Genomic DNA, 24,357 nt, shown 5'->3' with positions numbered 1-24,357 from the left:
TGTGGAGAGCGAGTGGACGGAAATTGGGAGACTCATTAGGACATGATGTTATGTGGTCAGAAAGGTAAAACAACCATAGACAAACAGACCAAGTAACCATTGAAAATATTCTTAAAGCAAGTCTCTGCATTTTGTTAATTCTGTTTAAACATCTGTTTGTCTATGTCATTCGAGGGGTGAAAAGGTCCAACCGGAACCGGAACTGGGAACTTACCTAATGGTCCCGCAGGGTGATGCAAGTTTCCCGAAGCAGGTAGCGTTGTTGTTTCCCGCGGCAGTGTTGCATGCAGATGCTTCGATGAACCGTTCGATTCTATCATCTGATTCACTGATTGTCGGTTATTTGTGAAATTTCGATTGTGTGTGTTGAATTGTGGTGCGTGTGTGTCAGTGTGGGATGTTGTAAAAGAGTATCAAAAGAAGCACATGTTGCATTGTTGGTTTGATTATTGTCAATTTTGGGGACGGCAGGGATGACAAATATGTTGGCAGTATTGTTTTCGAGTGTTTATATGTGTGTGTGAGAGTTTTTTTTCGCATTGAATCATAATAGATGATGGATGGGTTGAATCGAAACAAAACCGCGAACCAAAAAAAGAAACGAGAAAAAGAAAAAAATGTTTAAGTAAAATCAAGTTGTTACATGATTGATCGCTTATCGGTAATATATTGGTGGTGGTGGTGGGGAAGAGAAGAAAAAAGCGCTGTGGGTTTTCTCTTGCTATTATCAGGTCTGAGTGAGAGGCTACGTTTACTCTAGCGGAAGCGATTGGAGGGAGAGGTCCAGATACGAGAAGAAGGATTTTTTTTTTTAATTTTATTCGATAATGTTTTAATTGTCAATTTTAATCTTTTAACTTTCGTCTTACAAGCTTCTTAAAGTTTTTTTTTTGAAGTTTTATTAAATTTGACAAACGGAATGTAACAAATCATTTGTTGAAAACGATATGATTTTTTTTACCAATAATGGCTTAATTTAAATTTTCAGCAGGTTTTTGGCTTCACGAAATTTTCCTAAAATTCAGGACATTTCCGCTTACTCAAAAATCAAAAATTGTTATTTTCAGTAAAGTTAAATGAAATGCAGTGAATTGCATTTGTTGTATAGATAAGTGCTCACAGCGCCACCAAGAGCAGTTTTCTATAAACTTTTAAGATAACCATCGACAAGTCGACAAGTCTGATTATCAATGCAGTCCAGACTCGATTATCCGAAATTTCATTTATCTGAAGTTCGATTATCCGAAGGTATGTATTGGACTTCGGATTATCGAATATTTTTTTTCGTTAAAAAAAATAATTCTCTTACTTTTAACATCAAATTTGAGTTCTACGACACAATTTTAGTCAAATTTGAATGGTTGATTGCCTTATAAATAAAAAAAATATGCTTTTTGGTAAATCACTTAAGAGTAGTTTAGAGGCCTTACATTCAAAAATAAGACAGTGAAAAAAAAATGTGATTCGATTATCCGAAATAAAACTATGCAAAGGCCTTCGGATAATCGAGTCTGGACTGTATGTGTTTCAAGAATAACAAATTTTTAACATTCAATATTACGCACTTTTGAAATGTTCGCTTTGATTTAAAAAAAAAATGAAAATATTGTTTTCGAAAAGATTGAAAATTTTCCGAATTTTTCATATTTTACCATTGAAAATCGGACCATTAGTTGCTGAGATATCGACATTAGAAAATGGTGGTATGTTTGGGTGAGAATTAGAAAACAAAATTTTCATGTTTTTAATCCTTTGCATGATTCTTTGAATCTCAGCAACATCGAAAAACCGATCAATATTTCGATTTAAAAAAAAAACAGTATTGATTAAAAAATTCATAACTCAGTCAAAGATTTTTTGCTCGTTCTGGAAATTTCTGAAAAGTTGGCATTTCATGTCCCCTTAAACATATCAGAAAATAAAAAAAATAGTGTTTTTTTGAAAATCAAGTTTTGGTGACAAAAAGTGAAATTTAAAATCACCAACCTTTTTTTTACCATGTATATTTTTTTTCAGTGTAGTCCTTATCCATACCTACAACTTTGCCAAAGACATCAAATCGATCAAAAAATTCCTTCAAAAGAGACAGATTTTTTAATTTTTATATATAATTTTTGTATGGACAGCTGCCAAATTTGTATGGAAAACTATATGGACAAACTTATGATGCAAAATGGCTTCTTTGGGCATACCGAAAGCACCAAAAAAGTTTCAGCCGGATTAAAAAATACAAAAAAGACCAATTTCGTAGAGAATTGCACAATAATCGAGTTTTCTCTAAACTTCTAAAACAGAAAATTTCAAAAGTTGAATTTTTCAGCATTGTAATTTGAGGTGGGCAAACAAAGATCGGCTGCTCAAAAGAGCTGGTTCACAATAATCTACGGTTTTTTTTAAACTCCGTCTTTTTGGAAGAACGGTTCCAAGATGGAAAGATTTTTAAGCTTGTGTCATTTTTAAGTTTAAAAATATAATAATTAAATTTCCAACAAATTGTAGTTCTTTTTTTTCAAACTCACATATAACATTTTCTAGTTTGATTCTCGAAACAAAATAAAAAAACTTTTAATTGTACAACTGATCGTAAAGATACATCAAAGGATTACCCGAATACTAATTTTAGCATTTCAAAATGCCTAACTTGAAAAATTTTACCAAAAAACTATCAAATAGCCGGTTGAACTTAGGAAATTATAGAATTTATCGATAAAATCCGAATGTACACACTTAGATTTTTGTTACCGAATTCGGTAAAGTTTACCGAATTTTCAACTGCTGAACAGTTCGGTAAACGGAAAATTACTGAACTCGGCAAAATATTATTGTTCATCGTAAAACCGATGTTCGGTAATATTTTATCGATTTTTCAACTACCGAATTCGGTAAATAAACCTAAGAGTGTTCTACACATGTTCGCAGAATATTTCTCAAATTAAAATATCCGCATTTGCTTAATCTTCGCAAAAATATTTTGTAAAATTAACAGCAACTTTCTCCAAAACCCTATAAGGTTCTCTCCCAACCCAAGCACGTTTACAAACTAAGATTGTTTTTGCCGAATTCGGTAGTTGTAAAATCGGTAAAGTATAGATCGGTAAACCATCTGTCTAAATGAACAAAATTTTAACGGTTGTACGATGAATAATAATGAACTGCATTACCGAATTTTGGTAAGTTTTTACTGAAATCGGTTATTTTCAGTTTACCGAACTGTTCAGCAGTTCTAAATTTGGTAAACTTTACCGAATTCGGTAAAACAAATCTAAGTATGAAGGTTCGAGTAGAAATCATTTTTGGGACGTTTTTCCACATAATTTATAAAAATCCAATACAAAAAAACTTAAAAAATCACATCATGCTTTAAAATAGTTTTTTCATTACAATTTTGAAAAAGAGCGAAAAAGCTGTTCAAAAGAGCCACTCATTTTATGGGGCGAGCGACTTCTAAAAAAGAGCGGTTTCAACCCAAATTCAAATGAATAGACAAATCCAGCGAAAGCTCAACGCTGCTTTTTGATGGTGAGAGATTTGACAGCTCCCATACTAAATGTCTCGATTTTCATACTTTTTGTTAATTTTCTTCTAAAATAAAATACTTAACATATGAAAACTATATATTTTTGGTGCCCAAAATTCCTGCTGAATCGAATGGTGTACTTATCTCAATTGCAAATTTTTCGAACATTTTTTATTTTAATAATATTCTAGACACATTTTGTGCACCTAATCATTCAATACTTTTATCATAAATAATCATTTTATTGCTTAAAAATTGAGTTTTCCTGAGCTCCCATATTCAAATACATGGAAGCTGTCATTTCTAACACCATTGGCCACCTAGCGGCTATTTCAAACTGGATACGTCTATACTGAGGAGTACTTTTCAGTGTTGATCATTTGTGGTGATGAGAATTAGGCCGTTTCGCCATTCGAGGATGAGAGGAAAAGTTACTCATTCCACAACATAATTACAAAAATTAATTATTGAAACAAAAAAACTGTTTCAATTCTTTTTTCTTTCAATTTTAATTGTAATTTTCTTGCATTTATTTTTGAAGATAAATAAAATAAAATATTGATGTGTTGTTTTTAAGTCTGGTTCATTATTTCCCGCTAACTAGACCTCTCCGCTAACCCTTGCTGTATTTTGTGCATCTAAATTTACACTATTCTAATAAAAAGCTATTTTGAACCTCTGAACAACTGGAATAAATGTTAAAATTCTCCAGCGACAAAAACTTCACGTTTTGGCGCTGATCAGGGATGGAATAATCGCAAAAAAATCAATTTCGCTAGCGAACTTTCTTCACCCGCGAAAGAGAGAGGAAGCAAATCACGCAAAAGAAAATCGCTCCCGAACTTCTCCAAGAAAATCAATCTGATGATGTTTTTTTTTTAATTTCCTTGTCCGATCTTTCGTGCGCGAGAGAGAAGAGCCTTGCTCCCTTCGGATTTTTTCTCTTGATGAACGTCCAATGATTTTCTTTTGATGATGATTATTCCATCACTGACGCTGATAGGTCGATTCTAATCCGAATCTGTTGTTACATTTAAGTTTTGGAATGGTTTTGGTATCATATAAGACATAGGTATTACGAAAAAAGTGAAAAATTTCTTGACGACGCCAGAATGTGTCTTTTGAAATTTAAAAGCGCACCTAACGCGAATTATTTTACATTAATTTTTTTTTCTTCAGAGATTGATGACTAAATTTAAAAAAGGACAATTTTAGATTTTTTTAATTCATAGATGTTCAGCAGTCCAAAGCTATATTGCTATGTCTAAACTATTTAACGCTTATCTAGTAATGCAGGTCAGTGATAAAAACCGAACTGAAAATAAGCCAAACTCAAAAATCAAACAGGGAAAGCCGTGCGTGCCGTGCCGTGTCCGTTCTCTTCGCAAACTTACATTGTATCGACGAGTTGGGCCCGCCGCCGCCGCCGCCGATGCCACCTGGCCCACCGGGGCGCGAATTCCGCAGATAGACGCAGATGGTCACGCCGACGATGCAGACGCACGCGATCAGACTGACCACGCCGCTCAGGATGACCCACGTCAGGTCGATGCCGAAGATGGTCTTGATGTACTCGTTCGGCGCCGGACACAGCGAACCGACGGCCTCGTCCGACCCGTCCGCGCAGTGGTTCACCCCGTCACAGAGGAGATCCGTGTGGATGCAAAACTCCGGCTGGTTACACCGGAAGTCGGCGCAGTTGATCTCTGGAAGGTGGGGAGTAAATGTACTATAAATCTACAAACCAATAAGATCAAGGGAAAAGTCCCACTTACTCGAGTCCTTGACGGAGGTGATGACCATTTTGAAACCGTTCGTTTCCGTGCCCCAGTTGTCGGTCACGTACTTGAATGTGAGAAAGTTCGTCTTGGTGAACAATGCCGCCACTGATTGTTTTGTGTCCTTACAGGTTAAATCCGCCTGGAAAAATAAGACAGAGAGAGAGAAGGAAAAATCAACAATCCGATTTATACAGCCAAGAAGAAAAAGAAGGGAAGGAAATTGGATTATGTGTAGGAGGTGGCTAATCGCTTTTCTCCGTGGATGGATCTGGCCAGGGCAGCACCTGGTGCAGTTTCCAGACCCGAGGGGTGTTGTTTTGAAAAGTTCGATTTCGCTGGAAAAACACTGGCACAGCCGGGTGACAGTCGTCGAGTGACGGATCGGTTACTAATTAGCGCTTTTGAGAAAGTACCCGGAAGGCAATTAGAAATTGAAAAGTCTTACTGGTTGGTTAGATTGTTTTGCTGTTCTAGAAAGCAGTAATATCATGGAAAAAGTTAGCAAAATGGGATTCATTATTCAACATTTCAAATTGAAACTGAAACCGATATTTCGTTCAAATTTAATTCATTTAATAATGTGTTTCACTAAATCAGCAAATACCGAAATTATTACAAGCTATATTTCAAGTTTTTTCCCTTGAGAATAAAAAATAAATCAAATTTCAAGCTTTATTTTCACAAAAAAAAGTTAAGTATAACGTCATGATTCGAATTCCCGGACGCTTCGAAACCCGGACACCTCATCTTGTTTTATCAATTATTTGGATATAAGTTCGCATTATGAATGTCAAAACTGTGTTATTTGATGAATTCTAACATCAACTTTCATTTAAAGTTTGTTTGAACGCTGTAGTTAATGCCAAAACAATTATATAAAATAAAATTATAAGTTTACCAAAAATGTGAAACATTTCACTGAAATATTTCATAGGCGTCCGATGCACCGGGAAGGCAAAGCAGAAATTTATGGTTTTGATTTCCTTAAATTCTAGCGAATTCTTATATAAAATATCAATTGTTTTGATGTTAACAGCTTATTGCCATTCACTAACATTTCAATCCAAATTTGTGCGGTTCATAAGCAAAATTAAGTGTCCGGAATTCGAATTAGCTTTTATCATTGTCCGGGATTCGAAGCACAACAAGTCATTTTAATTTTAAAATTCTGTTGAAAATTTGTTAGAAAAGACATATTTTGCATGCTTTTTCTTAAATCTGACTGTTTATACTACATCCTGATGATATCTCTACATTTCCAACTTACATGATTTTTTGCCAGCTATAACAAAAATGATATGCTACTAAGTGTCCGGATTTCGAATCATGACGTTATATCACAAAATACCTTTTTATCTATTACAGTTGCAGCTGTTCCATTAGAAAAGAGAACAAACCAAAAAGTGCTCGGAGCGGGCTCACATTTGGACTGCGGTTCCCTGGCCGAAATAATCAAACTAGTGTTTTTTTTTTGTTTAGCCAATACTTAGTCACGAAATATTCTAGTAGAGCTGATTCTGCCAAAATCCTGCTAGAACGGTGGAACATTTCTGCTAGAATGCTGTAAGAATATCCAGCTCTGTAAAAACTATGCTAGAATCCTGCTAGAACAGTGTTTCTCAACCGGTGAGGAATTCCCCCCTGGGGGGGAATTTGGCCATTCTAGGGGGGGAATGAGGGTTCAATAGAAATTCAAATTCTTTATCTGACACATTCTTTGCAACTTTCAGTTTCTTTGATAAGTAAAAACAACATTAGTTTTTTCCCAAAAAAAATAATTATTAAAGTTTCAATATCTGTTAATTTTGACATTTCTTGAAACAATAAAATGATTTTTTAAATATATCTCAGACATTTGTTTTTTTTTGGACACAAGAAAATTATGTGACAGATTTTTTTGCTGGTTTCTTGAGATTTTTGTACACTTTTTAACAAGAACAATTTTTTAAAAAATAATTGGAAATTGTAACAAAGTTTTTCATATGTTATTTAAGATTGTTTGAATTCTTCACTTTTTTTTTAGAGTAATCTGCCTTCTGCCGCAAATATTTTTTTTTGTATTTGTACAATTATTTATTGTAATTTAAACGATAAGAAGCCTAGAATAGTGGCTTTTCTTCTTCAAGAAAAAATGATCAAATAAACAAACAATCAATCAAATTGAAACCTGCGAAATTGTCAAATTGTCTGTAAGTTTATTTTAAATAAAAATAAAACATTTTCAAATACCTACTAAAGTTTATTGCGTATTTTACACTTCAATTTGTTATGAAAATTGTTATCTATTTGCAAACCTAAAAGAATATAATTATATTTGTGCATTGATACCAATAAATTTAAAATAAGGGAGTGTTGGTGGGGGGGGGGGGGGAATGAAGTTCTGGCAAATCAGTCAAGGGGGGAATGGATCGCAAAAGGTTGGGAAACACTGTGCTACGTCATGTTAGGGTGATCAACAAAAAATGCGATTTTCGTCGATTTTTCAATTTTATTTTTATAAAATCATAACATTGCGCCGCTTCAACCGATTTTAGTTTTGTTGGACGCAAATGAATAAAAAACTTTCATTTGGGCTTTAAAGGAAAAATATATTAGAGTTCAGAAACATTTAAAAAAAAGTCGTATCAACAAATAAAATGCCGTTTGGCGGTGTCTGGACCAAAAATTTTATGTCTAAAAATATTTTTATCGGATTCCTCAGGAAATTTTACATAAGAAAGTGAAATATCAAAAATGTCGATCCATATACGGTCCTGAGATAGGTTTTTTTTGAAAAAAAAAACCTTTTTATTCGACGCGCTACGCGCAATAACCAGAAAAATGACGAAAACGGGAAAAATCCAGTTTTTTGTTTAAACTGAAACTACGATAACTCGAAAATTTAAGCGATATACTGTACTTTTATGGGTAGGTCCTACAATTTTTGTAATCAAAAGACTGAACTTCAAAACTTTATGCATTTAATGTTAAATTTCGCAAATCGACTTTTCATAGTTTTTATTTAATTTATATGAAACTTTGTCCATCAATTACTAATATCCATATATGCTATTTTTATCATTAGTTCTTCAAACAAGTTTCCATACAAATGTTTGGGCTGTCCATAGAAAAGTGCCATGAAAATGAAAATAAAAAAAAAAACTTGTTGATTGATTGTAATGCGATTAATAAACTAACTAGTTATAACATCTATTTTCGATATTTTATTTATTCGTGGACTTGTATGGGAATATAAGAGAATTATTGAAAAAAGTTTAACTAGTTTTAATTTAAGGTTTAGCAATGAATAAATTGTAAGAAAATTATATTAAAGGGTAGTGCCAACCAACTTTATTTATTTAACATAAATATTTGCTATGACATCTTGTTTTTGTAGACATTTTACTGCCGCTCTAATCTAGTCCGTCCCATATGTAAAAAGTGAGTGCTGAGATAACGCTGTGAGAAGCCCAAAAAAAGTTTCACCATTTTTCTCAATCTAAACCAACAATTTCTATATAATTTTTTATACAGTTATTTCAATATCAGTCTAAAAAACACCACTGTCATAAATTTGATTTCAAAAACTACCAATTATAAGGCAAATTTGTGGAATTTTCAACAAGAGACCGACTTGACTTTACTTGTCCATAAATAAAGGCAGGTCAGTCATGGTATCAAGGTAGGCTTGAACATTTACACCAGAGGTTCAACCTGGTTCAACTGTCATTTCCAGGTTTGTTTTGGTAGTTTTCCAAGTAATTAGAGGTCAGCAAATGATACAAATTTGTTTATTTCAGATTTTTATAGAATTCCAAGATACAAAAATATGACCAGCAACGACACCAGAAATTTATAAAATAATACAGAGGCAAATGACATATGAATGCAAATCTCAACTTAACTCAACCCTAGAAAGTAATTGAAAAAAATCCGCTTTTCGGAGGTGGAATCTTTTCCAGGACCAGGATCAAGGCTATTAATTCAAGACAATATAGAACCAATTGTATTGTGTAGATATTAGGCATAACGGTGTGCACTTTATTTTTTTTATATCCGTGGTTTTCCCTTGAAAAAGAAATAAAAGGAAAAAGGTATGGATTATTGCGTTTTAAATACACAGAAAAAAAAATGATGGTAATATTCATCAGGAAATGGTGACAGATTTTGTGGCCAAAAAAATGATTAATTTTACCCCAGAAAATGATGAATTTTCATCAGTTTTTGATGATTATTCATCAGGTTCACATTTTTACACATTTTTTATGTAATATTACTCAAAAATAGAGGTATTATTCAACCTACCAAATTTTCAACATTCTTAAATTCAACTTTTTTTTTCTGTGATATTCAAATATTTCTTCAGAAATGAAAAGATAATGATATTTCCCAGGTTTACGTATTCATAAAGACATACTCTGTAACATTTAAACAATACTGCATCCACTCAAACGTTTTGCGAGACATTTCTATATGGGGAACTGACTTGCCTTTATTTTGCATATGGGACAGCACGAAAGTCATATTTATTTTGGAATTTTTAGAACAAACATTACTTGTTTATTCAATAGGTTTAAATATCATGAAAAAACAAGACTTTTGTGAGGTTTATCTCATTTTTGCCCAAAATACATATGGGACGGACTAGATTGGAGCGGCTGTTTAGTTGTTGTAGGTAATGAAAAAAAGTTCCTTATCAGAAAGATGGAGCACAGGTGCACCACTCCAAATTTTTAAATTTTGCATGGATTTAATGTTTGTGGACCAAATTAAAGCTTAAAGCTATTCCAGAGATATTCGACCAAAATTTACACATTTACTATTTTTAAAACCGGTGGAAAGCTCTGGGCGTTAGAGGGTTAAAGTTTGTGGAGAAATTGCAAATTGTACAGAATTTTCTCTGCTATTCGAATTTGTTTTTTGTTTTCGTAGATAGACAAGGATGTACACTAAATTTGATTTTTTTTTGTGTGCATTTTCGATATATTCCAATAAATCACTTTTTTTCAAAAAAAACACAACTTGGCCAAACACAAAACGTCCTATAGCTCAAAAGTTGGTACGTAGTGTTTACTAAACAGAGGGTAGAGTTTGTCAAAATCGAGTTTTTGTGATAAAAAATATTTAAGTTTGAATAAAGTATTACTATTTTTTTTAATGGTCCTTAAAATAATCTACAACTCTACCGAAGATATCAAATCGATCCAAATTTCTCTTCTCGAGATTCAGATTTTCGAATGTTTTCATAGCCTTTTTCGAAGACAGCCTCCAAATTTTTATGAAGATTTCTATGAGGAAACAATGTTGCAAAATATTTAAAGTTTCACTCGAATAAAAAAATCCAATAATAAAATCAGGATTCTTTTGCTAAATTTTCGAGAACTGCTCTTATGCAATCAAGTGATTGAAAAGAGTGATGATCGATGTATTTTGACAGATTCTCAAGAAGACGATTACCATCATTGCCACAGTTAACCCTCTACTGCCCAATTTTTTTTCGAAAATATTTATTTTTCCCGTGTTCAGGAGGTCATTTTGAGCAACTTTTGTTCTACGAAAAACTTTACTTCTCTTGTTTTATTTTTAGTATTTTAATTTGCATTTATCTTGTTTAGTTTATGTTTGTTTTTGGTAGTATTCGGTCTATTCTACCACCTTATATAATTACATTTTGCCTATCTAATTTTTTTACGTTTTTACAGTCACTTTTTCAATTTTTTGCATGTTTTTCATATTTTCTGCTATATAATGGCACCATCATCATTTAAATTGCAAAAAAATGCGTAGAACCATAGTTTGGGATACTACAAAAATTACTGCATACTTCTTTTTATTGGATATATAGGAAATGTTAGTAAAAAACACAGCCAATGTTGACCCGTTAAAAAATGACATTTTTAAAAACATTGGCAAAGTCACATAAAACAAGTCAAACTTCCAACCCTGAAATTTTCTAAAAGTTTAAGAGTTCTTCTTTCCAATGCTTTTTAAAGATCAAAAAATCGGTTGGAAAATTGTTTTTTGGCGATTTTTTTAGATCGAAGCCCGTTTTAAGGCGAGGTTAGGTTGTAGAGGGTTTAAACGAGGTGCACTGGATATAAAATTTCGCCTTGGTTTACAATATTTTCACCAATAAATGTTTACTACTATGGGGTTGATTGTTTTTTCTTTGTTTGGGGGAAACGATTTTTCCTCTTCCTTTGTACACATACAAGATTTGTCTTATTCAACGAGGGGTTTTTTTTTATATAAACAATAAATGATCTATAACAATTAAATCCTACGAATAAGAAGAGCTCTATAAAGAAACACAAAAAAAGCTAATTAAGATTCATCAAAAATAGTAAAAACGCTTGGTTCTTAACTTCAGTAAAGATTCTTACAAGAAACAGTATAATTAAAACAATATTTAAAATGCATTATTATCACTAAATCATAATCAAAACTTACATATAATCACAAACAACTCTATAATCATACCATCAAATAAAACCTTATCCTTACAAAAAAACCATCCAAGATACGATTTTATAAATTTTAAAACTTGCCAACATCCAACTCAATCGAGCTCAAAAGATCCATGCCCTCTAAGATGTATTCAGCAATATTAAAAAACACACATTTAAGAATAACTATTCCTGTTTCTCTTTCAGACTCGATATCTTTTAGAATCATTCAGAAAATCAAAAACCTTATGGAAACATCCATGACATTTAAACACTGATAACTTCACGCAATGCAATGCAACAGAACCCACAACCCACATAAAACCGAAAACCCATTTCAGTGAAGAAATTTTCCTCCTATAGCCATCATCGTCCCACCAATTCCACCCAACGCGTTCTGAGCGGTTGAAACAATACTTCCCAACGTCTCTTTATTGTGTAACAAATCGGCGGCAGCAGTTTGGTCGTCGTTTGACTTTCTGACGGATTATTTATCTTCATCGAGTTGAGCGTTGTAAACAAGAACTTGGGGAAACCGGTGGGGGCGGGGGTTAATCTTTTCGAAAACGAGCGATTTGTATTACACCAAATGGATGACCCCGGGGCATTCTAGTTCCGAGAAGGGCTAATCTTCCCACTTGAATTTTCATTTTGCGAAAGTTATACTGGGTTTTGATGGTGAAGTCTGGTTGTGGGAGTTTTTTTTTTTTTGATTGTGGGAGTTCGGATTGTTTTAACAAGCTGCCAACACCATTTGACATTTCAAATTTCCACCTACATTATTAACCAGGAAAAATTCCACAAATTTAATTGCAGTTTCGCGGGAAATTTTCCGCCATTCTTAATTCACATGCATTAAGCCAGCACAATTTTAATGGAAACTGTTCACATTCCGCGCCAAAAGCCCTTTACCCTTCGCCAATTTTAAATTACTTTTAAAACTTTACCCGGCGAGTTATCGCTGCTCATTAGTGGAATTGATTGATTTTATGTGGCAACCCATCGCCGTTAATTTATTCTCGTCTGCTGCCCGGGCAGCAGCACCACCTCTCCTACTATATATACTAAGCCAGCCAACTTTCAAGTGCACATCGCGAAAGCTCGCTGCTGCTGAGTGACATTAAATTTTTAATAGCATTTTAAACTTCACAGTGCTGCTCGAGCGCGCGCTGTTTTTCCCAGGTCGTGCACTAACTAACCTAGTCACACCCACCAAACACACACACACATATTCCCACTCCAATTTCCTCTTTGGAAAATTTGCTCGCAATGGCGCCGATTTGTGGTGGGGTTGGGGCGGAGGGTGGGTTGCAACCCTTTTTCTCTAGCTTCATCTTTTTTGCAAACACCGAGAGTGTCGACTTTTGCCCGGCTTGATGAAAAGTTAATCGCATTTACTTTATTGGCAGCAAAACTTGGTACCTGTCATATTACGTTCAGGGACGCCAATTTTAGTCTGCTGAGAGTTATAGTTCATCTACTCCTGAGCTTCGGGAGGGTTTGGATGGAAGAGCTGACGGATAGTTTCGATCGTGGCTGGTTAAAAGCTTATTAGTGTAGTGCTTTCAACGAAGCTTTCAATCAATTAAAGTCGGGTTATTTCAAATTACAGCTCAGACTTCGGTAAATCATCATGCTCAAATTAATGAAATATTTTTTTTTTGAAAAACATATTTGCAACGGAATTATACAAATTAAATCAACTTTAGAAAATCGATGAAAAAATCCTCAAGAAGTAGAAAAAAGTAAATAATTGAACTGGAATATGTTTTTGGAATATCAATATCAAAATTACCAAGGTTTTTCATTCCATTCTAAAGTATTATTTTAAACAAACTCCAATCCTACACGTGCACAATTTTATTGTGATCCTCCCGTTACCGATGCCGGTGTAGCATTTTGCATGCAGAGAGATACATTTGCCACAACTTTATCGGGAAATCGCTCCAATAACACAGCAACAGCACACACTCTCATCCACATATGATTATAATACGAAAACAATAAGTGGAACAACATAATCTGACATGCTGCCTCTGGGATATGTGCTTTGGGCGAGGTTTTGCAAACTTCTGCATACATATCATATTCCAAACCCCACCTCCTCCCCTTCGCACGTGTAGAGCTTTTTTTTGCGTCAGGTTCTCGCATCTTCCGGAAAAGCGTTGTTCGTGTCCAACCCGGAAGGCAACTCACCATCAGGCATCAACCGACCGTGGCATCGAGGTTCGTTGCTGTGTGTCTGTGGCACAGACTTTATCTCATCATCATCAGCAGCAGCAGCAGAAACAGAGGAAGCAGGAGCATTATCCTCCTCAACTGCTGCTGGTTTCAGACTGGTTGTTCTGGGATTTCAAAGGTGACACAGTGAAAATATTTGCATTTTTTTTCTTTAAGGGGGTCGATAGTCAATTTTTACCAACTTTTGTCAAATAAGATTAACTTGTAATTTATTTTTAAATATCTAGTGTTCCCGAGCATGGGTAAATAACAAGGGAAATGCGTAATAATACCTTTCTCTGGTATCAATACCAAATTTTGGTATTCCTGGACACTTTAAAATTTGTCTTAAGGATTATGCAAGAGCAAAATGTGGTATCATACCAATTTAAGGTATTGTTTTGATATTGCAAAATTGCAGAATTTGTCAATGGTCGAACACCACATATTGGTATTCTTTTGGTATTACAGTGTTTTATCAAATTCCTCTGAAACTATGGGAAAATTTTGACCAATTTTGACAAAATAATTAATTTTGCACTAAAATGATGTCTCAAAGCGAATGCTTTCATTGAAAACCGGAAATTTCAAACTTGATTTTAAACATTTTTGATACACCCCCTACAGAAATGACTTGAAATTGTGGAAAATTTTCTAAGTCAGGATGGCACATTTTGGTATTATTTTGTTCTTGAAAGGTTTCATCAATTTTCTCTGAAACTATGGGATTTTTTTTTACCAATTTGGACAAGATAATAAATTTTGCGCTAAAATGACTTGAAAAAAAAACAAATACTTTGAAAAACGAGTCAATCGAAAGATTATTGAATTTTGGTGAATTTCAATCCAGTTTTATTTTAATAACACTTATTTTTCAATCTTGTTATTTTTCAGAATCTTCAAGAACTTCATGCACAGGCCGTTCATCAATGACAAATGCATTCGGTGTGGTCAAGAATATCACTAAGAACAACATGGAATCATCAGGTGAGTAGATTTGGCTGTTGCATAGGGATCATTTCCGTTTTTTCACTAACTGCAACTGCTGCACTAAAAATGGTATGAAAATACCAAATTTTGGTATTACTTGTGCAAATATCAGCGACCAAAATGTGATCTTGGTTGCCCAGTAATAGATGGTAAAATACCATCAAATCATACCAAAATCATGTATTTGGAAGACCACAGGAATACCAAAATATGATTTTCCAAGGGCGCGGGAATACCTAAAATTAAAACCATGGCAATACCAAGTTTTGGTATTCAAGCAATGTTCAAAAATCCAGAAGACCTCAACTTGGTATTGAAATGGTTCTATTTTGAGGTATTATTTTACCCTTGGAATAACATGGTTTGGTATTGTTGTGCCCTTCCACATACAAGACTTTGGTATGATTTCATGGTATTTTACCATCTATTACTGGGCAACCAAGGGCACATTTTGGTCGCTGTTATTTGCTCAAGTAATACCAAAATTTGGTATTCCCGTGTTATTTACCCCTGCTCGGGTTGGTTATAACTTTTTTGATACTTTTTTCTCAGGTCTTTTTCCTGTAAAAAAATATTAAGCAGTTTATTTGTGATAAATTTCAGTTGGTCAAACGAGTAAAGAAAACCTACATTGTTTTGATTTTTTTGTTACATTATATGAATTTTGCTTCGTTTACAATATTTTCATAAAATTATTTCTACAAGTTGTTGAGAATTGTATTGTTCGTGTGGAATGTTGAAATCGTGTCGATACTTTTTTGTAACGATTTTCCTCTTCCTAGTAATGTTATAAAAATCATCATCATTCAATGATTGTCTTCCAGGAAGTCAATGATTGCTTCTAAAAATTATATAACTTTTGAGACAAATTTAGTTTAGATCAAAAATTCTTTCAGGGTCATCAAGAAGGGTACAAGTGGCATATAATGATTCATTTTGGTGCAAAAAATCGTTAAATCTAACTAAATTCAGAATATTTTAGAGTAATGATAGATTTTCTCTGAAGGAAAATCACTTTATCTCAAAACAAAAATGATTTTTCACACAGTAAAAACAATCACAGAAATATTTCATCTGAGAATGATTCAATTTTTTATGCCAGAAAAAAATTTGCAATTTTCCATTTAAAATTTATAAATTCATCACTTTTCTTTTTATTTCTTTTTTCGGTCTAAATTGAGCTAATATTACTAATATAGAGCAATTCCAGCTCAAATCAAGAATTTTTCTGATACTTTTGTACCCGACCCTCTCCTATTTCAATGAAACTTTTTAGACATGTTATCCTAGGCCTTTATAAGCAATTTTTGTGTATATGGAGCCAGTTGCAATCGATAATAACATTTGAGAAGGGCGTAAGTTTTTTTTTTAAATATTTTTGTATTTCGTAATTTAAATATTGCTGTATCTCGAAGCCGTTGCATCGTATCAAAAAGTGGTCAAAGACAAACTTGTAGGAAATTGGACGGGCTCTCTGTTAAAAATACACTGAAAGAAAAATACACGCCACTTCTTTGAGAATTTTCATTTGTTATGTTTAAAAGTTAAATTTAAAGATGATGTCACGGTTTTTTTCGTTCAAAATTTTTGAGGAAATAGTCCAAGATGTATCAAAAAGACTGACGAAAAATGCAGGATGGTATGTCTCTCCTAAAAAAATACAAAAATCATTTACTAAAACTGTTTTTTAGAAAAGTGGTCTAAACGTCAAAATTCCCAAAAACCGATAGTGGGAATCGATTCCCCAGACAATTTTACATAAAAGTCTCCATATTGACCATTGTTTTATGTCCAATCCTTGTGAAGATACAGCGGTTTTAAAAATAAAAATGTTGAAAAAATAGTTTTTTTGTTGTTTTTTGGCAATTTCTATATGACAGACTTGATTTTTCAGTCTCGTAAATATTTTTACCGGAAAGCTCGTCCAATTTCCCATAAGTTTACCTTTGACAGCATTTGAATTGAATGTATGGGCTTACAGATATAAGCTTAATTACTTTGCTCATAACTGAAAAGAGTATATTTTTTTCAGTGTGGTGGAAACCGGGATAGTAAATATTAAAACGAGTCAAATTGGAAAGCTGTCAAAGGCAAATTTTTGGGAAATTGGACGAGCTTTCCGTTAAAAATATTTACGAGACTGAAAAATCAAGTCTGTCATATAGAAATTGCCAAAAACCACCAAAAAACCTATTTTTCAACATTTTTATTTTTAAAACCGCTGTATCTTCACAAGGATTGGACATAGGACAATGGTCAATATGGAGACTTTTATGTAAAATTGTCTGGGGAATCGATTTCCACTATCGGTTTTTGGGAATTTCGGCGTTTAGACCACTTTTCAAAAAATCAGTTTTAGTAAATGATTTTTGTATTTTTTTAGGAGAGACATACCATCCTGCATTTTTCGTCAGTCTTTTTGATATATCTTAGGCTATTTCCTCAAAAATTTTGAACGCAAAAAAAAATCGTGACATCACCTTTAAATTTAACTTTTAAACATAAAAAATGAAAATTCTCATAGAAGTGGCGTGTATTTTTCTTTCAGTGTATTTTTAACAGAAAGCCCGTCCAATTACCTACAAGTTTGTCTTTGACTACTTTTTGATACGATGCAACAGCTTCGAGATGCAGCAATATTTAAATTACGAAATACAAAAATATTTAAATAACTTACGCCCTTCTCAAATGTCATTATCGAGTGCAACTGGCTCCATATACACAAAAATGGCTTATATAGGCCTAGGATAACATGTCTAAAAAGTTTCATTGAAATCGGAGAGGGTCGGGTTCCAAAGTACAAGAAAAAATCCTGATTTGAGCTGGAATTGCTCTATAATCTAATCTGACACAGACGAAGCCAGTCGACATAAACTTTTAAAAATATTAGCAACGGCTTTATTTTATAGTGTCATCTTATTGTTTTTTTGTTAATATTATTATTCAATTCACCATTTGTTATTTTCAAATGTTTTTCACATTGTAGGCAGTAGAATTTTATTATTTCATAGCTTTGATTAGCTTTGTCGTTAAATGGGATGATACTGATAGCCGTGGTGACATTGATATGCTTATGATGTTTTTTGCGAAATCAAAAATATGAATTAAATACAAACGGAATCGTATGGAACCATACTAACCTTGGTAGAGAACTGTTCAAATTCCTCAAGAAGATGTTTAAAACAAATTTTGAAAAGTTTTTAAAGTTAGTTTGCTCTAATTAAGAAATCATTGTTTAATATTATTATTATATTTTCTCAAAGTGTCACATTTATCTAATTGAAAATGAGTAAGAATCGGAAAACGGACTGCATTATCGGATTCTTTGGACAATTTTAGGTAAATCAGTTGAAAAGTTACAAGAATTTAAAAATATTTCTAGATTTAGAGGCATTTTTCAGTAGAACAAGTTTTATATAAAATTTGGATTTTTTTTTTATTCGCGCTACAAAACTGGTTTTGGTATACAGTTGACTCTCTCGTTGTCGATATTGAAGGAACCGTCTAGAGCGGGAGTTATTAAATTATAGAACGAAAAATCAAAGCAATCTATATGAAGGGACTGAAAAATTAATTGACAGCTGGAGCAATATTGATATCGAGAAGATCGACAGTGAGAGAGTCCACTGTAAGTTTGAACAAATCTAATTCTAATGAATTCTGGTAAAATTTGGAACTTTTTACTAACGTTACCTAAAATTTAAATACATTTTCTAAAAAGTTATTGAACCATGTTAAACAAGTACTTTATTTTGATTTTTTGAATGAATCATTCAAATTAACCTTAAAGAGGTATTAGACCGTGCTAAGCAAACAAAAAAAAAATTGCACTTTTTTGACAGTTTGCCTGCTTTGTTTGTTTGGCAAATTGTTAAATCACGATTAAATTTTCAAAAGGTCCTATCTGCATAGGAAACCCATGAGGGATAGGTTGTTTTGAAAATTTAATCTAGAAATAAGAAAAATTGCGAGTTTGTGTGTTTGTCATAGTCTTATACCTCCTTTACCAATGGTTTATTTGACGTAATGGATTGAACAGTACACCTATCCTAGTACATGATTTTAAAATATAAATCTAGAGAATTACAGTATAGCTGTCGATTGTAAAATTTAAAATTAGTTACTATTGGCAGTTTTGAAAACAAAACTTTAATTTTAATAAGAGTATTTAATTTGAAAATCTTTTTTCACAGTGTATTGTACCAAGAGCAACTCCAAGCGCGCTTCGGGGGGATGAGGTTTTCACAAATAACAGCATTCGGCTCGGTTTGGCTCGGATTATATGAGTAAGCCGTCTAGCTTCCCTCCCCCAGCTGCTGCTGCTGCTGGCTGGTTCACCTTATCCAGTGGGGTTGAAAGGGTAGGAAAAATGCCGGTGAGCTGAGGCACGCCAGCGATGATCCCCCGAGATGGGAAAAAGATTCAAATTTCCATCGCTGGAATATGGCGAGAGAGTGGAGCAAATCTCCGAGGTTGAAATCAAGCCTTGGAAATGGTTCTGACAACGAAGGGTGGTGGCCACAGAAGGTCAGCTCGAGTTCATTTTGGGACGCTTCTGAGGAATTATCGGAAAAAAATATGTAGCCAGATTTTTTTAAGATTTGATATCTCTATTTGACAAAAATCTCACCTCAGAAAAACAAATTTTGAAAAAAAAGGTTTTCCATGATCTTGTCCATGCTCGGTTCCCAAGATAACATTTTCACCTTGAGGCTACACTATGCAAGTTTCCTCAAGCTGATTAAATTTCCCAAAGTCAAGTAACCAACATGCTATGCTTCAAGTACTGGAACAATTCCAGAGCATTGTTTATTCTGTAAGTCTTCATCTCGAACTCGGCAAAATACACACACACACACTCACCCAACCCTGGTGTGTGTGATTGTGTGTGTCTGCATTATTTGTGATAAATCTAATGCTACTTGAGTGGCAAGGAGTCGGTCGTCGTCGTTCTGCTCGCACCCACAATTGCAAACGAGCTCACTATTATCAAGCGTTTTCCCCTCGCAATACACTAACAATGCCATTGCTGGAACCGCTTGAACTTGCTGGAAGTCTATCCTTTCTGTGCCACGCTGAACCTCACATAATCAAACCGGAAGAAGATGGAACGTTGGCATTAATGCCAAAGGAAACTGGTCGTTGTGACACACACACACAATCACGATGCAAATTGTGCACAACCAATCTATACCTCCGAAGAAGACCAAACCGGCCAGGAGGCACCTTAAGAATCTGGCAGAAACGGAATAATTATGTGGAATTGAGAGAAAATGTTCCAGATTATTAGATTTTCACACATTCCATGTCCGTGTCCCGGGGACAAAGTGCTGAAAGGCTTCTTCTTCTTCCTCTTGCTCGGATCAAGCAAGGACTTGATTGAAAGTGGGTTCGACCATTCCAACACTCACACATAGTCACACACACACACACACGTTCAGATTGGAGGAACAATGCATGGCGTCAACAAGATAAACTTTGAATGACTCATTAGGCCCGGGCTTTGATGTTTGCATATGCCGATTGACCGATTACCGGGCCCGGGTATTTGCGGACGAGATTTGTGGGTTTCTTGGTTCTGCGTGGAGTCCGGTTTTATCGATGGGTTGCAGTTGCTCGTTTCAAAGTGATACAGTTTGTAGAGCTTGAAATGTATCGTTGAATTAAATCGGGTCATGGTTGCAAGTCTTGAAATTTTGTGATTTGGTTGAAATCCGCAAACAATTTTACTCTTAATGTGCCCAGATTAAAAATACTATTTGAAATCGTTTATTAAAATTTTAGAAATAATTAAATCTTATATGCAAAGAAATCATAAATCATGAAACTGAAATGCTTTAGGATGTTTCTGATACCAAAGGATAAACTTTGTAAAATGAATACAGTCCAGATTTGACTATCCGATGTTTCGTTTTTCCGAAGTTCGACTATCCATTTTTTTTAGGAACTTCGAACAATCGAGTTACAGAAAAAAAAAGGATTTTCTCGCTTGTAACATCAAATTCCAGTTATATGACCACATTTTAGTCAAATTTGAGTGGTTGATTATCTGATGAAACGCATTTTCTCAATGCTTCATCAAGGCCATTTTTGCCGCCATCTTGGATTAAAAATTTCCAAATCACTTTAACGGAGCACCAGAGCTTTTGCACCAAGATTTTTGTTACAGACATTTTAGTGCCTTCAAAACTACAGGAACTATCGATATTATTTTTTATTCATCCCTTAAAATACAGTCTACAAAATAGTTTACAACAAAGTTTAATTTCAAGAGCAATAAGGAGTTTCATTTGAGGACAGCTTGTCTAAAAGTCATATGTTTTCAATAACCATAAGATTTATCGAAAAAAGAATGGGGGGGGGGGGGGGGGCCTTCTCGGGGCTACCCCCTGAAATCAAAATTGACCCACCACTACACAGAAAAAAAAGTTGAATTTTGGAATGTTGAAAATTTTGTAGGTTGAATATTACTTCTTTTTTTTGGAGTAATATTACATAAAAAATGTGTAAAAATGTGAACCTGAGCAATTCTCTACCAAAACCGGAAATGGATTTTATTTGTATTTTTTGATTTGGCTCAAATTTTGTAGGGGCCTTCCCTATGACCAAAGAAGCCATTTTGCATCATTAGTTTGTCCATATAAATTTCCATACAAATTTGGCAGCTGTTCATACAAAAATGGTACGTAAATATTCGAAAATCTGTAACTTTTGAAGGAATTTTTTGATCAATTTGGTGTCTTCGGCAAAGTTGCAGGTATTGTTAAGGACTATTTAGAAAAAAATAAGTACACGGAAAAAAAATTTCCCGATTTTTTTATTAACTTTTTTTTTTACAAAAACTCAAATTCCCAAAATACGTATTTTTTGATTTTCGAGGTTTTTTTATATGTTTTAGGGGACAAAAATCCGCAACTTTTGAGCTATAGAAAAACATGGTAAAAAAATCTGCCGCCGAGTTATGATTTTTTGAAAAACTGGTGATTTTTGGAAAAAATCGAAATTTCATACATAAAATTTTTTTGACCTCATTTTTTTATGCAAAATTGAATTTGCAATCGAAAATTACTTTACAGATTTTTTGATAAAGGGCCCCGTTTTCAAGATATAGCCACCGAAAGTTTGATTTCAGCGAAATATTTGCAGTTTTTCGATTTTTAAAAATAGTGACCATGAGTGATCATTTCTAAAAATATTTTTTTTGAAAAGTTCAGAAAATTTGCTATCAAATTGTCTAAGAGACATCGAAGATTGGACCTCTGGTTGCTGAGATACAGCGGCTTAAAGAAAAAGAAACACGAAAATTGAAGTTTTCTAAGTCTCACCCAAACAGCCCACCATTTTCTAATGACGATATCTCAGCAATTAATGGTTCAATTTTCAATGTTAATACATGAAACATTCGTGAAATTTTCCGATCTTTTCGAAAAAAATATTTTGAAAAAAATTAAATCAAGACTAACATTTTAAAAGGGCCAAACATTGAATATTATGCCCATTTAAAATGCTAGTATTGATTTAAAAATTTTCAAAATATTTTTTTCGAAAAGATCGGAAAATTTCACGAATGTTTCATGTACTAACATTGAAAATCGGACCATTAGTTGCTGAGATATTGACATTAGAAAATGGAGGGTTGTTTGGGTGAGAATTAGAAAATTTCAATTTTCTTGTTTCTTTTTCTTTAAGCCGCTGTATCTCAGCAACCAGAGGTCCAATCTTCGATGTCTCTTAGACAATTTTATAGCAAATTTTCTGAACTTTTCAAAAAAAATATTTTTAGAAATGATCACTCATGGTCACTATTTTTAAAAATCGAAAAACTGCAAATATTTCGCTGAAATCAAACTTTCGGTGGCTATATCTTGAAAACGGGGCCCTTTATCTAAAAATCTGTAAAGTAGTTTTCGATTGCAAATTCAATTTTGCATAAAAAATGAGGTCAAAAAAATTTATGTATGTATGAAATTTCGATTTTTTTCCAAAAATCATCAGTTTTTCAAAAAATCATAACTCGGCGGCAGATTTTTTGACCATGTTTTTCTATAGCTCAAAAGTTGCGGATTTTGCCGAAGACACCAAATTGATCAAAAAATTCCTTCAAAAGTTACAGATTTTCGAATATTTACGTACCATTTTTGTATGAACAGCTGCCAAATTTGTATGGAAATTTATATGGACAAACTAATGATGCAAAATGGCTTATTTGGTCATAGGTAGAGGGTGACGATTCTCGAGATTTTCAATTTCCCGGGAATCGAGAGTTGAATTTGGCCATTTCCCGGGAATTCCCGGGACCCGGGAGATTTTTTTTGACTATGCCAATAGTGCAAAAATTAAAAATGAAAAGTAATAAATTTGTTTCTTTTTAGTGAATTCAGTTACAATTAATTCATACTAATTCTACAAACGTTAATTTAATCAGCCTCATTATTTTGAGGAACTATCCAGCTTTTTAAGCGAAAATGGCGTTCGAATGGTGAACGCCCGAAACATTGCGAAAAAAGTGTGCCATGGCATGACAGCCACATTTTTTGTCTAATGTTGGTGCTACTGCGCGATTTTGACATATCGGACGTTCAACATTCGAACGCCATCTTCGCTTAAAAACCTGGATATAAAACCATTTGATTTTTTTTTCTGAATCTGCACATACAAAATCGTTTCTTGAGCTTTTTAAGACTCAAAATTGTAGTTTAAAATGTTTACAAATCTTAATTCGCACTGAATTATTTTTCAAAGGTTGCACAAACTTGTTATTAGATTTTTGTTAAAAAAATAACTTATATAGGGGTAATTCTCTACCAACTCACACGAAATCGGGAAAAGTTGCCCCGACCCCTCTTCGATTTGCGTGAAACTTTGTCCTTAGGGGTAACTTTTGTCCCTGATCACGAATCCGAGGTCCGTTTTTTGATATCTCGTGACGGAGGGGCGGTACGACCCCTTCCATTTTTGAACATGCGAAAAAAGAGGTGTTTTTCAATAATTTGCAGCCTGAAACGGTGATGAGATAGAAATTTGGTGTCAAAGGGACTTTTATGTAAAATTAGACGCCCGATTTGATGGCGTACTCAGAATTCCGAAAAAACGTATTTTTCATCGAAAAAAACACTAAAAAAGTTTTAAAAATTCTCCCATTTTTCGTTACTCGACTGTAAAAAATTTTGGAACATGTCATTTTATGGGAAATTTAATGTACTTTTCGAATCTACATTGTCCCAGAAGGGTCATTTTTTCATTTAGAACAAAATTTTTCATTTTAAAATTTCGTGTTTTTTCTAACTTTGCAGGGTTATTTTTTAGAGTGTAACAATGTTCTACAAAGTTGTAGAGCAGACAATTACAAAAATTTTGATATATAGACATAAGGGGTTTGCTTATAAACATCACGAGTTATCGCGATTTTACGAAAAAAAGTTTT

At 33.7% G+C, this 24,357-nt stretch overlaps 1 protein-coding gene across 1 annotated transcript in view; it reads right to left on the bottom strand.

The window, feature by feature from the left end:
• Window positions 1–24,357, bottom strand: part of LOC120421569 (uncharacterized) — a 37,071-nt gene that overhangs the window by 8,706 nt on the left and 4,008 nt on the right. The window contains exons 2-4 of the mRNA XM_039584801.2: window positions 5,293–5,437; window positions 4,912–5,223; window positions 215–328 (exon numbers count right to left, since the gene is read on the bottom strand). Of these exons, the coding sequence (XP_039440735.1) occupies window positions 215–328; window positions 4,912–5,223; window positions 5,293–5,437 (571 nt within the window). The remainder of the gene's footprint in view (window positions 1–214; window positions 329–4,911; window positions 5,224–5,292; window positions 5,438–24,357) is intronic.

The sequence above is a fragment of the Culex pipiens genome, chromosome 2 (genome assembly GCF_016801865.2).
Source record: "Culex pipiens pallens isolate TS chromosome 2, TS_CPP_V2, whole genome shotgun sequence".
In the NCBI taxonomy this organism is placed as follows: domain Eukaryota; kingdom Metazoa; phylum Arthropoda; class Insecta; order Diptera; family Culicidae; genus Culex; species Culex pipiens.
The sequence above is the reverse complement of the archived record's forward strand: the minus strand, read 5'-3'. Positions and strand labels throughout refer to the sequence as shown.